The following is a 16,654-nucleotide window of genomic DNA, read 5'->3' as shown; positions in this document are numbered from 1 at the left end:
GTCACTGGCCGTCTCTGCTCCTTTGTTCTGATGTGGTCACACTAAACAAATTTCCATTTTCTGCTTTTCAGCATTATGTGTCAATCTCATTGGCCTATTGAGGAAGAGTGATACAGATTTGATTCTTAGGGCTGATGGAGCCCGGGCTCTGACACAAACAACTCTAGTAAAAAGGATGTACGTGTGTGCAGATGATCTGTGAGCCCACATCATCAGAACTGAGAAATAAGTCTCCTGGCACATAGCCCAAGCTTTTCTAGTTCCGCCAGGCTTACTAATTCTTAGGGTCTAGTTACAGGCTGGGGTGGTACGCTGATGGTCTGAGCAATGGGACTCATTTGCCAATGGCCCATCTTTTGTTGACAGGCCTCACTGTGCAGCCGTACCTACCCTGACAATGCTCACAGCTGTCCCTTCTGCAGTACCTGATGCTCATTTTCCTCCACACCAACCTTCAGGGCCATCTTAGTTCAGCACCATCCTGGAAATGGATAAAGGGCACTTCATGACCCTCTCTTCCTGCAACCTGCTAACATGCTAGGGCTACATCTCTGCAAGGAGCATGCTTATGGAATGTTGTGGTTTTTAAAAAGCTTTATTTATTTATTCTATGTAAGTACACTGTAGCTGTCTTCAGACACACCAGAAGAGGGCGTCAGATCTCATTACAGATGGTTGTGAGCCACCATGTGGTTGCTGTGATTTGAACTCAGGACCTCCAGAAGAGCAGTCAGTGCTGTTAACCACTGAGCCATCTCTCTAGCCCGCTTATGGAATGTTTTGTTAATTAACTGCCACCCTGTTGCCCAACTGCTGACTGTGTGTGAGTCAGGATACTAAGTACAACTGAAGAGTTTTAAAACTTCACCGATGGCACACTGGATAGATAGCTCAGTTGCTTTGATAAAAAGCTAAGCATATGGAACATGTTTGTACTCTCAGCTCTAAAGAGACCAGGACAGACAGATCCCTAGGACTTGGGACAGACAGATCCCTAGGACTTGCTAGCCTAATCAAGCAAGCTGCAGGTTCTGGGGTGGGGGACGGGCACGGTGGACAGCTCCTGAGGAACAACATCCAAGGTTGACTTCTGGTTCTCACACACACAAGGCACGCTGGTGCACATATACACACATGAGCAGGCATCAGAAATAAGATAAAACTCACCACTGGGGCTACAGATGTAGCCTCACGGGTACAGTTCTTGCCTAGCATGTCCAAGGCTCTGGCTTTGATCCCCAGTACCACACAAACTGGGTGTGTGCACATGCCTGGAATCTTAGCACTCAGGAGGTAGAGGCAGGAGGATCATAAGTTCAAGGTTATCCTTAGTTATGCAGTGAGTTTGAGGCTACCCAAGCTGTTTGAAACCTAGCTCAAACCCAAACAATAATAAAGCCTACAGCCCTATGTCATCAGAGGATTAGTAGATTATCTGACCAGTTCTGGATCTTGAGATGCTGACAGATCTGTGGCTTAAATTCCCAAAGCCTGAGAGGCGGCATGACCCACTATTCTGGCCAGGGTGCCTTTGGTGGCTGCTTATTTCTGCTAAGAAAAGCCTGCAGACCTAGACAGCCCAAAGTGAAGGTAAACCTGCTGTGGCCGTCCCTGCCTCATCCGCTCTGCTCGTATCTAAAGGTCATCGTACTGAGGAACTTTCCGAACTGCCGCTGGTGGTTGAAGGTGAAGGTCACAGAAGACCAAAGGCATCGTGCTGCTGCTTAAGATGACATCGAGAAGGCTCTGCCTCTCGCTGAATGAGAGCTGTCGAGGACAACATGAGAACCTGCCATCCTGTCCGGGCCCTGCGCCATCTGTAACAAAGACAGTGGCACCACCAAGGCACTCCCTGGTAATTCTCCGCTTTGTGTAAGCAAGCCCAGCATTTGAAACTCACTCCTGGGGTGTATGACCCAAGTCTGCTTCCCTCAAGAGTAACTCTAACCCTCCCATGCACAAGATGATGAATGAGGCCTTAGCAGAACCACAGAACCATGGAAATCCCAGAGCCACAAAGAGGCCCCCAAGCAGTCACTGTGAATAAGAACCTGCTGAGCTACCTGGGAACCCTGTTGAAGCTCAGTCTACAGGCAAAGCCTACTCAAGGGACACCAGGCTACACCAAGCTGGAAGCCACAAACCCTGGGTGAGGAACATGAAGGCAGCCAACCAAATCAGATGCGGGGGTTGCACACAAGGGAGCTACAAGCAAGAAGCCTGTGGAGAATTAGGTGTCAAGGGAAGAAACCTTTAGGGGGAAAAGCTGCAGAAACCAAGAAACCTGAAGCAGAAAGGAAAGCTATGGCAGTAGAAAAGCCACCTGCCGCCTGAACTAGTGAAATCTGCCCCATTCTATTAATGAACTAGAGACAGCCTGTTTGCCTGGAAACCTCAAAAAGAAGCAGGGAGAGGGGGAGGGGCAGGTATGCTGCGATCAGCGATGGACTGGTAGGATCTTAATAAGCCACCCATAATTTGATTTGGTGTGACTATTTTACTAGGATTGTTTTAGATATCTGTGATGGTATTTGCTTGTTATGCAGTTGAGACGGGACTTATGAATTCTAGGCTAGCCTGGGCTACATAGTGAGCTCCTGTCTCAAGAAACAAGAGCTAGACACTTTGGCAAACAGTTTTAATCCCAGCATTTGGGAGGTAGAGGCAGGCAGAACAATGTGAGTTCCAAACCAGCTTGGTCTACAGAGAGAGTTCCAGGACAGCCAGGGTTCAGATCCACTGAGAAACAAACAAACAAAAAACAAACAACCAATCAAACAAACAAACAGATGAAATAAAATAAAAATCCAACCAAAGTATTGATTTAAATGTATTTTAAAATTCTTTTTGCTTTGCTTTGCTTTGTTTGTTTGTTTGTTTGTTTTGCTTCTTGTTTCTTGTTTTTGTTTGTTTGTGTTTTAGAGGCAGGCTTTCTCTGTAGAGCGGGCTGGCCGCTGGCACCGGAGTGCTGGGGGTTAAAGGCATGTGCCACCACTACTCAGCTAAAAATTCATATTTATGTTAAAGAGTAAGAGAAGAGAAGCAGCCTTTCCTACTTGGGCCCGGCAGAATGGCTCCCGAAAAGAAGGGCCGTTCTGCCATCAACGTGGTGGTGACCCAAGAATACACCATCAACATTCACAAGCGTATCCATGGAGTGGGCTTCAGGAAGCGTGCTCCTCCGGCACTCAGAGAAATTCAGAAGTTTGCCATGAAGGAAATGGGGACACCAGATGTGCGCATTGCCACCAGGCTCAATAAAGCCGTCTGGGCCAAGGGAATAAGGAACGTTCCATATCGCATCCGAGTACGCTTGCCCAGAAAACGTCACGAGGATGAGGATTCCCCAAACAAGCTCTACATGCTGGTAACTTACGTGCCTGTTACCACATTTAAAAATCTACAGACGGTCAATGTGGATGAGAACTAACCTGCTCACATCAAATAAAGTTGAACTGCCAAAAAAAAAAAAAAAAAAAAAAAAAAGGGAAGAGAAGCAAGACCAGGTACCTCAGAACATCACTCAACAGACACGGAAGATTTCCTGAGCCACACAGAACCCTTTCTTCATTTCACAATGCCACAGCTAAAGAAAAAACACACTCATAAATATAATCTCCGTTATGGGTATTTGCTCCATTGCTTTCTGAAGTCTAGCACTAGACAGTCAATGAAAAAAAAAATTAAAACCAGTCAACTTGTAGCATTTGCCAATTCCTGTGGTGTGAAAACTCCCCGAGTTGCCTGACTGCCAACCATCAACACAGGTAGCCACTGACCTGGGAACAGATAAACAACTTCGCACTGTTATTTTCCCGCCCTACAATAGACTCGGGCAGCCTCGAGAGCCACAGGAATGCAAGTACGGGAAGGTCAAGGGGCGCAAGGCTTGGCAGACGCCAGCTCTTTTATCTCCACCTCTCTGGAAAGGAGGAGCCGGGAGATGATTGACAGGGGTGGGCGGAGTCGAGGGGGAGGGTAATAACATTGTTTTGCTTTGTTCACATCTGTTTTTCTTGACTTGGGGTGTTATTACATGGTTATTGTTCATTTTGCGGGAATTTGCCTATCTGCAGAAACTTTAACTGTGTGTGGTTTCAGATGTATATTACACGTAGATATAAAAGTGTGTTTATAAAAGCCAACAGAGGAAAGACTTCAACATTATGAAGCGACCTCCTCTTGTCCTCCTGAACTCATAAGTCTTTCCCTGAAGTGGGAGTGTCTCGCTCCAATGCCAAGCTTCCGTGGCTAAAGAGGGAAGGAACGCCAGGTAACAGAATGGCAGAAGGGTTCCAAGGGCTTGGTATTCAATGTCTGTGGCCCACCCAGTCACCACAGGCTAGGAATCTGAGCTGGAATCCAAAGAGAGGAGGAAGCAAAAAAGGAAGCAGGCTGTTTGGGAAACATCTTCTGAGCCTTGCCTATGAGGAATGCCAATCCGAATACTCAGAGGGCAAAAGACCCATTCTCTCTCAGCCTCCTAAAGAGGAAGTCCTGTGACTATCCCCCAAACCTCACAATTCTTGAGACCAAGGCTGAATCAAGCAAAGAAAAAAGCCACCCAACCCAACCTCTCCTCTCTCCACACCCCACCCTGAAGACCGGTATGCCTCTGCCAGGTAGGCGGTGCCAGAAAGAGCCCAGAATGTTCCACCAGCCTCTCAGCTCTTATGATCTGGGGGCCCCAGACTGCCAGTCAGTGGTCAAAATTAGCTGTGCTTGAAGAAACAAGAACACTGAAGGCCCCCAGCAGAGGAACACAGAAATGAAGAGAATGAGCCAAAACATTCCTGGTGCCTGCTGAGAGCTGAGGCCACTCACTCAGTCTCTTCTCAGACCTCTCAGCCATCCTCTGCCCTGGGTCTTTCCCTCAGGGGCTGACAGCTGGTCACAGGACTCAGAAGCCCGGCCCCAGAGTGATCCCCTCCTTGGCAATCTCTTTTTGGGTCTCTAGAGCCAGCAGCCAGTTCCTGCATGGTGACAGGAGAGGGAGCCTTCCTCCTTCCCGGAAGGAAGTTGATTGAGGTCTGGAAGAATTGGACCACAGTACAGAGTCCAAGCTAGAGTTCTGAGAGTCAGGAAAGGTAGTAGTCAAAGCTCGGGGGACAGCCTGGCTAGAAGGCTCTGAGGCATGCAGTTAGAAGTAGGATCTCCTGGTTGCGGGCTGGTGACATGTCTCAGTCAGTAACTGGTGCCATAGAAGCACAAGAACCCTGTGAGTCCCTTAGAACACGCTTTACAAGCCAGACATGAAGCATGCAAAAACCACAGGGGCTGGCTCCTGAGGAACAGCCCTCAGGATAGATTTCTAACTACCTCCAAGTACCCACACTCACATGCACACACGCTCGCACATACGTGTGCATGCACACACAAATCCCAGACACATTCTCTCTCTCATACACACACACCACACCACACATACACCACACCACACACACATATACCACACCACACACACACACACACACACACACACAACTGTTGACTGGACTCTAAGCCTTGCCCTCCTCAAATTCAGTATGCTTGTGGCTCAAGCCAACTGTGAGGTGTGTGGCTGCTTAAGGAGTTCCCAGTAATCAAGGGGAAGGAGCAGGGGGAAGGTTCCCAACACACCAGTGACAGAGAGCAAGGCCTGTGTAGCAGTTTTTAAAGCCTCCTGATAGCATCAAGGAGGATATGTGCTCCCTTAATGCCGGCCACAGGGCCACTGAAGTCACGTCAAGGCTCGGGAGGAACTGGCAGGCAGAGGGTCTGGAGTGGCCCCCAGGGAAAATGTCAGCCTTCCACACAGCAGCAGCCCTAGAAGCCTCCCCTTCCTCCCCTTCTCTTCACAGAGCCTGCTCACATTGGCTGGCTCTGCTGCTACCCACACGTCCGTCCTTCCTTCCTCACACCCAGAATGCCGTGTTTTAAAGCTTGGGGTTCAGGCTTCACTAGGGGAGCGCTGATAGTTGGTGCTGCACTGACTGTATAGCTCCCATCTGCCAGTTATAGAAACCGAGGCCTAGCCTGACCCACCACTGAGGCCTGGCCTGGCTGCTGGGGTGCGTCAGGGCTGGGCTATGGCCATTGTGTGAGGAGGCCTACACTACACGCTCATTTCTCCCAGAAAGAGAACCGGGGTCACAGAATGAACTGCAGCTAGGACGATGTCAGAAAGTCACCTAATCGCCGTGCACCTCCCCTGGAAAGAACACAGAGAACCTACAAAAGCCAATGGTTCCGAGAACTTGCCTCAGACTCTTCTAAGGCCTACGGCCATCCTGAGAGAAGAAACCAGAAACTTTGAACCAGCTCTGGAAGGAAAGGATTGTCAGAATTTGGCTTCCCACAGTGAGCTCACCCTACCCCAGACCTAGAGTCACAAGTATTTGAGCTGAAAGGGTCTGAGAAGACTTATGTGGGTAACTTCTAGGCCAATAGCCACAATTCCTTCAAAGTCCGCCAGGGGTACAGGGAACCCAGCTCAGCCAGATAGATAGGACCAAAGCGCCCTCTAGAGGTATGAGCCTGTAACTTCCGTGTTCTCTGTTCTCACCAATGGCCACAAGTCTGGCTGTGTATCTGTTGACTTCTTTATGGCCTGGTCAGACCCAACAGAGACTATTTCTCTCAATTCACAGAAACTAATGTTCAGGAAAGCCAATTTCTCAGTCCCCAAACACCCAGTTTGGCTTCTGTGTTTGTTTTTGTTTTGTTTGCTAGCTTGCTTGCTTATTGAGTCGAAGTCTTACCATATAGCTCTAGCTGGCCTCAAATTCACAAAGATCTCCTGGCCCCTGCCTCTTGAGGGCTGGAATTAAAGGTGTGTGCCATCGTGCCCAACCACAAACCCTCATGCTTAAAAGAAATATTTTTGTTTTGGCACAGTTTTACAGGAACATTGCAAAGTGAGATAGGAGCTTCCCCCATACATCCCCCTCATCCAGGAGCCCTTAGAGTTACCATCCTATTAGCAAGGCCTACTGATTAAAACTGAACCAGCTGTGGACTGGAGAGATGTCTCAGTGGTAGTGAAGTCCCGTCTATTTCACGTCCCATCAGAGAGTGTGTGCCTCCTATATAAGAGGTGTAACCTTTGTCACTGGGTGGCTTGTTTGATTTGTTTGCTTGTTTGTTTCACTATGAAGTTACTGTTTTCCATTTTTAATTCTTTTGTCTGTTTATTTGCTTGCTTGCTTATTTTGAGACAGGGGTCTCTCTATACAGCCTTGGCTGTCCTGGAGCTCACTGTGAAGTGAGTCTATCCCACACAGAAAGAAAGAGGTGGGGGCTAAACCTAGCTTCACCTCCTAGAAGGGATATCAGATATGATATTTGAAATGCTGTTTGTTTCTTTGTGTGTGTGTGTGTGTGTGTGTGTGTGTGTGTGTGTGTGTGTGTGTGATACTGGTTAATGGGTGTGTAAGTGTGTGCAGGTACATGTGCAATATGTGTGCATAGAAGTTGGCTTCCACCATCTACCTTAATCTCATCTCATTTCTCTCTCTCTCTCTCTCTCTCTCTCTCTCTCTCTCTCTCTCTCTCTCTTTAAACAGAGTCCCTTTCTGAGCCTGGAGCTCATCCAGATTAAACTGACCAGCTAATGAGCTTGAGGAATCTGCCTGTCTGGGTTTCTCCAGCCCTGGTGTTACAGACAGGCCCTACTGCACTCTTTTTGTTTGTTTGTTTGTTTTGTTTTAATTGACTTCTTATGTGTGTCAGTGTGTTACCTGCATGTATGTCTGTGTACCACACATGTGCCTAGTGCCAGGGAAGCCAGAAGAGGGTATCAGATCTCCTGGGATGAGGGTTACAGTCAGCTGTGAGCTGCCACAGAGCTGTTGGGAATTGAACCTGGGTTCCCCTGGAAGAGTAGCCTCTTAATCTCTCTCCAGCCCCAATTTTACAAAAACTCTGGGAGCTGAACCCAAGTCTTAGTGTCTGAGCAGCTTCACCCTCTACTCACTTATTGTTTCTTTTGTATCTGTATGGGTTAGTGTATTTATTTTATACTTTAGATTATAATCTAATAGGGTCTTCCTTAGGGCTTCTACTGCTGCGATGAGACACCACAACCAAAAAAGTTGGAAAGGAAAGGGTTTGTTTTGCTCACACTTCCACATCGCTGTACAGTATTGAAGGAAATTAGGACAGGAACTCAAAACGGGACAGGAACCATGAGGCAGGAGCTAATGCAGAGGCCATGGTGGGATACTGCTCACTGGCTTGCTCCTCATGGCTTGTTCAGCCTCTTTCTTAAAGAACCCAGGACCATCAGTCCAGGAATGGCCCTGCCCCGCCCACAATGGGCTGGGACCTTCCCCATCAATCGCTAATTAAGAAAAAGCCCTACAGCTGGATCTTATGGAGGCATTTTCTGGATGGAGGTTCCCTCTTTTGAGCAACTCCAGGCCACCATCAGAATGTCCAAACCAGTCTGCCTCTATACTTGCTGGTGGTCTAAACTCTTTCCCGGTTCGTCCACCCTTGGGACCGGCGGCTTTACAGGCAAGCTGACGCACCCCCATCATGAGGACAAAGACTTGATGATAGTCATAAATTACTGTGTTATTAGATGATAACTCTAGATACCTGAAGTCGGTCATTGATTTTTCAAGCGACATCTAAGGGCCCTAGGTCTTTATAGAATAACAAAAATAGGCCTGGGGAGTTAGCTCAGTCAGTAAAGTGCCTACCTTGCCAAAAAAAAAAAAAAGAAAAAAAGAAAAGGAGAAAAAGAAAAAAGAAAAAAAAAAAAAAAAAAAAAAAAAAAAGGCCAGGTATGGCAATGCACTTATATCTTAGCACTGAGGAGGAAGAAACCGTGATTTCTGGGGCTTATGTTGACTTCTGGCCTCTACTTTCTTGTATACACACACACACCGGAAGAACAAGGGCGGTATTTGCAAACTATTACGTTGGGAGGGAATACCTTGACAGGTCCCTCCCAAAGTATCCCCAAGAGGAATCAGGCCATGCCACAGGCCTAGCATAAAAGGAAGGGGAAAGGAGGCGGGACAGGGACTTGGAAAGAAGTAGAGACATGGAGGGTGGGGAAGAGGACAGAGAAGAACAGGAAGGGAGGGGCTAGGGTAGCTCCTTTTATAGGCCTGGCTCGCACTTGGCAGGTGGCGCTGCAAGCTAGGTAGCTGTTGGGTGGAGCCTAGTGGAATTGCCTGTAGGCGGACACAAACCAACGGTTAAATTGGCCCTCTCTTCCCCGCCCCGCTCTCTTCCGGTTTCCCAACACTACTTCCGGCAGGCCACCTCTCACATTCTCATGGGATTTGTAGTTCAGCCCACCTCCTAGCCTATTGACTGTGGAGAGGGCATTTCTCTTAGGTCACTAGGCCTTACAGAAAAGTCACATTTAGTTTTAAAAAAAAAAAAAATCTGAACTAGTTAGATTCTCATTTCAAATAAGCAACTCTTAGAATATGATACTAACTATGAATTCGAGTAAAATGTAAATACAACTGTTATCTGGCTATTCCCCCCCATACAGAGCCATGAAACTGACCCCAAGACCCCTTGCCCACTAGAGGCACCCCTTTTGTGAGCCAACTTTCCCAAAATTCACTGTAAGATATGCGATGTTTCCTGCCCAGGGGTGGGAAAGGTTGTATTACATCAAGAACTTTTAACATGTTTCTAATTATGTTTTTACACATTTTTGACCATTTACAGAGGAGTTATGAAAAACAACCTGGAAACATTTCATTTTTTCTTTTCTTTTCTTTTCTTTTTTCCTTTTCTTTTCCTGGTTTTTTGAGACAGGGTTTCTCTGTGTAGCACTGGCTGTCCTGGAACTCACTCTGTAGACCAGGCTGGTCTTCTGCAGTTTCACCCTGGTTCTGGATTGTTGCCTACATACGCCCTGACCCAGGCTCTGAATTTCATCTGAGGCAGATGGTAAGTGACCATCAGTGAGCATATTAACAACAGTTCTGTCTTTTTCTTTCCTTTTCTCTTTTTCCAGAGAGAGAGAGAAGAAGAAGAAGAAGAAGAAGAAGAAGAAGAAGAAGAAGAAGAAGAAGAAGAAGAAGAAGAAGAAGAAGAAGAGGGGGAGGGGAGGGGGAGGAGAATATATTTGAGGAAAAGTATGAGTTAATAAATTATTAAAATCATCCAGTCTACAAACGGTAAACAAATCTGGAACAAGGAGGCCACCTGCAGCCTACTCTGGCCTTGTTGAAGCACACAGAAGATTGAAGAGCTCAGAACACCTGGGAAAGGGCAGGGGAGTTTCTGCAGTGTTTTCCTGGGGCTGTCATAACAAATATAACCAGAATACAAAGTCCATGCTGCCAATCAGCACCGTGGGCAGAGGCAGGAATGGAATCTTCAAGCTCTGACTCATTCAGAGAACTGGCCATTGAGACAGGAAGGGCTCAGCATCCTCTGGACCTGCCATCCCCACATCTCCAGCCAACAGACTTTATAGGAAATAGTAAAATCAGTTCTACAGTATAGTCTTTATCCTCTGGTCACAGGGTTAACTGGCTCTGAGCTCTGAAGCTCTGACCTCCTTATCTACTTGTGGTCCCCACAGGTCTCCCTTATTACTGTCTCTCTTTGTGTGCAGCAGGATTTGCATTTTCCCAAGGTCACTGAGCTTTGCATAACTCTTGAATTGCTAAGTCAAAGGCTAACTTAGAACAAACAAACCGGGCTGGAGACTGGTTCAGCGGTTAAGTGCACTGACTGCTCTTCCAAAGGTCCTGAGTTCAAATCCCAGCAACCACATGGTGGCTCACAACCATCTGTAATGAGATCTGATGCCCTCTTCTGGGGTGTCTGAAGACAGCTACAGTATACTTACATATAATAAATAAATCTTTTTAAAAAAACAAAACAAATCATTGGCAAATGTCTGTGCTGAGCCATCAGCGATGTATATGGGCACACTCCTTTACAGTATGAAATACAAATGTACCCTTAAAGAACAGGATCTAAGAGCCCATTCCACTGCCCCTGTTACAACTAGACCACAAACTGGATGATGTAAGACAATAAAAATGTATTCTCACGGTTCTGCAAGCAAGACGTTCAAAAGTAAGTAGTCTGCAGTCCTTCCTGCCCATTCAGAGGGTCCGGGGAGAAATTCTGCTCTTCGGGTCCCAGGTGTTCCTTTGCTTGTGACAATCTAACCCTAGTCACTGCTTCTGTCTCTGAATGGTTTTTCTCCTGTGCTTCTGTGTCATACCTCCCTCTGCATACCATGGTAAAGATGCCTGCTGCTGGACTTTGACCTAAAATACATCAAACAGCATCACGTAACACAGCTTTGCTTAATGTGTCTCTTCCCAGCTTCCGGTTCCTAGCTGAGGGCCTGGTCAGTTTCCCTGGTTGTGTCTATAGGCTAACCATTCCTTGTCCATCACACCGTGAACCGTGAACTTCTGTATATCTGCCCCTAACAGCCTCAAGCCCCAACACAAGACAATGAAAGGCAAGTGAAATATAGCCCCAGTGCTCCAAAACCCTCAAAAAAATTTAAATGAGCTTATCCATGCGAAGTCTAGTGCTAAAAAGTCTAATGCTGAAGAGACAGCAGTTTCCAAGGGTAACATCCATTGCTAACGTCCATCGCTATTCATGGGAGCAACTGTGCCTGACGCCCATACTAGGAAAGGGTCCTCAGCCCCTGCAATGAGAGTCCAGCCACTCCTTTCTATGTTCCCGCCCAAGTGTACCTAGTTCTTCCCCAGTTTTACACAACCTCGGGGGTATCATAGTATATAGGAGATGGAAAGTTAACCAAAAGGAGGCTCCATCTATATAGCGATGGAGAAGTTGTGACTTAGCCATTGTGGAGTTTCCCAGGCTCCTGTTAACAATTCCTCAGCCATGTTCCCATAAGCGATCCCCATAAACTCAGGCTAGACTCAGGGCAAAGAGTTACTTTGGTCTGCGGTTGTTGCCCTACCTGGAGTGACTAGGCATCCGCTCATTTTCCCAGGAGAGGCTAATGCAAGCCTAGAGACGCTCCTGCTGTGCTCTGTAGCTACACTTTGCTGTTCCATGTCCCTGGGCACGCTGTGTGGGCTCTCCTGGCATCCTTCTCCAGGTCAGGTTGTGAGTAACATGCAGTTTGGCCTTTCACCTGTCTTCTTGCTGCTATGCTATGTCCTGGTAGCCACAGAAACTCTAAATCTTGCAAAGAAGGTCTTCTCTCGGGTCCTTAATTACATCTGAAAACACTCAAGTTTTCCACACACATTCACAAGTTGGGATGTCACAATTCAACCCACTTGGGAAAGGTCCACAAGTCCTAACCATGGGCTCAGAGGCCTGAGCTGATAAGAGAGAACCTTGGATGTTGGTCTTAGGGACCCACAGGGTATAGGATTGCTGGCTAACTGAGTTAAGGCTTTAGTAACATTCTAAACAAAAATTGGAGACAGGCAGAGATTTAGTTCCACTACCAACTTAGCTCTCCTGAATAATGCAGGAAAGGAGGCAAGCCACCATGAGGTGAGCAAAGGAAGGCATAGTTAATTCCTGCTGCACATGGAGCCCCTAACTGTTGTCTTGGACACAGAGCCGTTTCTCCTAAGGGGACAACATGAGGGTCTAGCAGTCCTCTGCTTGTGCTTCAGTCACCTGGCCAGTACAAGCTCAGTGACATCCCTGTGACTAGGCATTCACCCTTTTCCCCAGGAGAGGCTAATGCAAGCCTAGCTTTAAACCTTTGTTTAAAGCTGACCCAGTTTATGTTCAGTTGTTGACTTATCAACAGTGAGTCCACAGCCGGCACCACAACTAGGAACAAACTCCCCTAACATTTGTACTTTCCATATTAGAAACACAGTAGCCTCCTTTCTCTCGAAAATATGTCAGCACCAGCCCTAGGGACTGTCTTACACAGTGAGACCTCTAGGAAAGACCCCAAACATGTGAGGAGCCTAGCACCGTTGACCACAAATAGAGAACTCCTATTTATCGAAAGCCCGAATAAGCAACTGGGGGTTGTGGGTGGGGGAGAGAAGGATACCCCATAGTGAAAAGCTGAAAAGGGGGGAGAGCCAAGAAATAGAAACTGAACTACCTTCCCAAATGATGTAGTTAATTTGTAACTGAGCAAATAATATTGAGAAACTAAATGAAAGCAGGGAGAAAAGACCATGGTGTGAGTCTGGCCATAAAGCTGTGACATAGGGTGGAGGCGGTCGGGAGAAGCCTGGAGAAATTCAGTTTCCAAACATCACAGGAAGCCCCTCCCCCCTGTTTCCTTCTTTTCTTCCAGGCTGCGGAGCGTCCAGTTTGGGAAGCAGCCAGGGCAATCAGTTGATAGGAAGACCCACCCTATCTGTGGATGGAGTCTAGGGGTGTAGACACTCCCAATCTTGTCTGCCTTAAATAGGGTACTGCCTGATCCAACTGTGCTCCTCTCTGCCTTCCTCGGTTTAGGGTGGTAGTGAGCCGACCTTCTTGTGGAGGAAGGCAATGGGTCCCTGTTGGTCTTGGACCAGCAGCCTTCCACTCATCTAGGGACACATCACCTAATCTCCCAGGCAAACACTGGCTGCACCAGCTTCGATTTCTGGTAAGTGGAAAATTTGGTTGGGCCAGAGACCTCCGGGCTCAGGCTGTGGTTGGTGGGCTCGGGAACAGCTGGATGTCTACAGATCACCCCCCATCCTCCTGAGATACTAGGTGTGACTGAGGACTTCCCAGAGTGTGGGACTCCCAGGGAGGCCTCTTTTGCCTCAAGTAGGAGCTCAGCAGCACAAAAGATGAAGATTTCCAAATGTTAGAACCAGAAAAGGCAAGAGTAGCCTCCAGCCCTTTCAGAGACTCTGCCAGAGGCCGCTCATCCCTGCTTTGGACTCCAGCACTTTCTCCCTCACTAGTGTATTGAGACCTTAAAAACCAAAGCTTGGAGTTTTTTGATTTCTTGTGGTTGTCACTGCTGTCCTCTGAACTTGGGAACAGACTCAACTGACCTTTGTCCCTGGGACAGAAGGATCTGAACTACAGTCCCAATTCAGGTCTTCAGAGGGACTACCAGCCTGAAGCCTTGCTGTCTGAGTGAACAATTCCCCTCTTGCCACAGGTCTTTCTGGACCTAGAAGACCCTGCCCCAGCCTGGACCCAGCACTGTAGCCATGATGGAAGAAGACATAGGAGACATAGGGCAATGGCAACATGTGTTCCAGGAGCTGATGCAAGAGGTGAAACCCTGGCACAAATGGACCCTCATACCAGACAAGAACCTTCTTCCCAATGTTCTGAAGCCAAGATGGATGCAATACCAGCAAAAGACCTTTGCTAGGTAAGGGAGGTACGATGGTACCCATGCCAGAAGATTCTTGCTTCTTTCTGACTGGTTCCTCTTCTCAGCTGTCCATGCTTGCACACTGAAGGACACAGGAAGGAATTCCAGCTTCATTAGGGACTGGGATTTCCCCTCCCCCATGACTGTGACCTTAAAACGGTGACAGGCATAGATTCTAAGAATCCAGGCTAGGATGTGAGACACTGTGGAAAAAGGAGGGAAGAATGGGGGGCTCATTTACTCATGGGGACTTTCAAAGGCCAGCCAACGTTTTACACTTTCTTTTCCAGGAGAGAAAGAGGGTGCCCCAAGGCCCAGGGATAGAGGTAGGAAAGTATAGAGGGTAGAGTCTCGGGATCTGTCACGCCTGCTGCTATCTGTGAGGGGACTGGACCGTTCTCAGCCAAGAGATGTCTTGGGAGACTCCAGAACAAAGCCTCAGTTGGCTTATTTGAGAACTTGGGACTCAGGACTGGCACTTGGGACAGCGGAACTGGAGTGCTGAGACTAGGCCCCATCTGTGGTTGGCTGCTGGGGACAGCTCAGGCCTGTATGAAAAACTGAGTGAGGGTAACTCCCAATTAGTGCCTTTCATGGGGCTCAGAGCTAGCTTCTCAGCATCTCCTCTCAGTTTTTTGCCACATTTGCCCTAAGATGGCAGCCTAGGATCAAAACATAGTAAAAAAGGGCCCTGGGACTGTGGCTCAGTGGTACCTTTACTTAACATGTGCGAGGTCCTAGGTTCTGTGCCTAGAACTAGCCTAGGAGCTAGTCTGCCCAACCTCCCCCAATTCCTCATCTCAGACTGCAGATGCCCCTGTCTCAAGCAAAGTTAGGATCCACTGCTAAGAAAAACAAAAAAATCCCAGGATTTAGCTAAACAATGGCTCCCAAGGTCACCTAAGCAGAGAAAGAGAAATCTCGTAGCCTTGAGAAGATCTCACTGCTACTCAAGTCTCATTGGCTAGCAGGTCCTGTGGCCCCAACATCACTGAATCGAGAGGGAGTTCATGAATTATTTGATGAGCAATAAATGTCTACGCCACACTGCAGTGTTCTGGCTTTGCACAATTGTTCCAGCAAGCACAGGCTTCTTCCAGTCTTTCTTCACTGTTTCCAACAGGTATCAGAAAAAATACCTGCTCTCCTGAGACAGGGTGTCATCCTGCACCTTGTTGAAGGCAAGCATTCAGAAATGATGTAAAATTCTCTAGTGCATGTAAGAAAAAGAACGAGTTGGGGGAGGGGGACCACACAAGAAGAGAGAGCTGGAAGCCATGATCTCTGGGGATCCTACAGATCATGGAAGCCCCACCCCCCACAGCCCCAACCCCTATACCTCACACCTCACCCCCCACACACACCCCCAAGACAAACAAAAGCAGGCAAACTGTCTCTGTAGGCAGGAGATTGCAACTCTCTATTGGTCTGTTCTGTCAGTTACCCTGCACCCATTTCTATCCACTTGTTGATTTTAGCACAGGGGGGCTATATAGATTTATATATAATATATAGTATTGGGGGCTGTTGCATGTATAGCCTTGAATACATTTACCTCAGTATCTGATGAAACAGTGGCTTGGGGCCCAGTGACCAGAGCCCCAGTCCTAACTCTTAAGCCCCAAGTCCTGGGCATGATGCGTTCCCAGTGTGTAGTTTGCCTCTGAAATGCACACACTGGACTTAGCAAATGCCCTAGGTTCCTTCTGAGTCCGATGGTTTGTGTGCTGTTTGCACAGTAAGTACCTGGTGATGGTCCCAGGGCATGTTGGTGATACAGTGGAGATGAGAAAGAGGGGTCATTTGCTTCTCTCACCGTTCGTGAGAAACTCCTTCGCCCTCTGGCACCTGCCCACAGCTCAGCTGAAACTCTGGCCCTCTCCTTGACAGGTTCCACTGTCCTTCCTGCTCTCGAAGTTGGGCGTCTGGCCGAGTCCTGGTAGTCTTCCACATGCGGTGGTGTGAGAAGAAGGTCAAGGGGCGGGTGAAGATGAGGGCCTTTGCTCAGAGATGTAATCGGTGCCCCGAGCCTCCATTTGCAACTCCAGAGTTCACTTGGGACAACATCTCTAGGATCTTGAACAACCTGCTCTTCCAAATTCTGAAGAAGTGCTATAAAGAAGGGTTTAAGCAAATGGGTGAGATTCCTTTGCTAGGGGACACCAGTCTTGAAGGACCACATGACAGCGGCAACTGTGAGGCCTGTCTCCTGGGCTTTTGTGCTCAGAATGACTTAGGCCAAGCCTCAAAACCACCAGCACCCCCATTATCTCCTACCTCCTCGAAGTCTGCCAGGGAGCCCAAGGTCACTGCCACCTGTAGCAACATTTCCTCCTCACAGCCCTCCTCTAAAGTGGAGATGCTCCAAGTATCAAAAGTGAACCC

The 16,654-nt window shown here is 47.9% G+C and overlaps 1 protein-coding gene and 1 pseudogene across 2 annotated transcripts in view; both read left to right on the top strand.

Moving 5' to 3' along the window:
* The first annotated feature begins 1,997 nt into the window (after positions 1 to 1,997).
* On the top strand, positions 1,998 to 3,430 carry LOC110302446 (annotated as a pseudogene).
* A 9,672-nt stretch (positions 3,431 to 13,102) lies between these two features.
* Rtp3 (receptor transporter protein 3) overlaps positions 13,103 to 16,654 on the top strand; it is a 5,584-nt gene continuing 2,032 nt past the window's right edge. The window contains exons 1-4 of one of the 2 annotated variants that reach the window (XM_021172481.2): positions 13,103 to 13,120; positions 13,402 to 13,537; positions 14,048 to 14,266; positions 16,160 to 16,595. In XM_021172481.2, coding sequence (XP_021028140.1) covers positions 14,100 to 14,266; positions 16,160 to 16,595 — 603 coding nt within the window. In that variant the 5' untranslated portion in view covers positions 13,103 to 13,120; positions 13,402 to 13,537; positions 14,048 to 14,099. The other variant, XM_021172480.2, reaches the window with a different exon arrangement.

Source organism: Mus caroli, chromosome 9, assembly GCF_900094665.2.
Source record: "Mus caroli chromosome 9, CAROLI_EIJ_v1.1, whole genome shotgun sequence".
In the NCBI taxonomy this organism is placed as follows: domain Eukaryota; kingdom Metazoa; phylum Chordata; class Mammalia; order Rodentia; family Muridae; genus Mus; species Mus caroli.
This window is presented reverse-complemented; position numbering and strand designations above follow the sequence as displayed.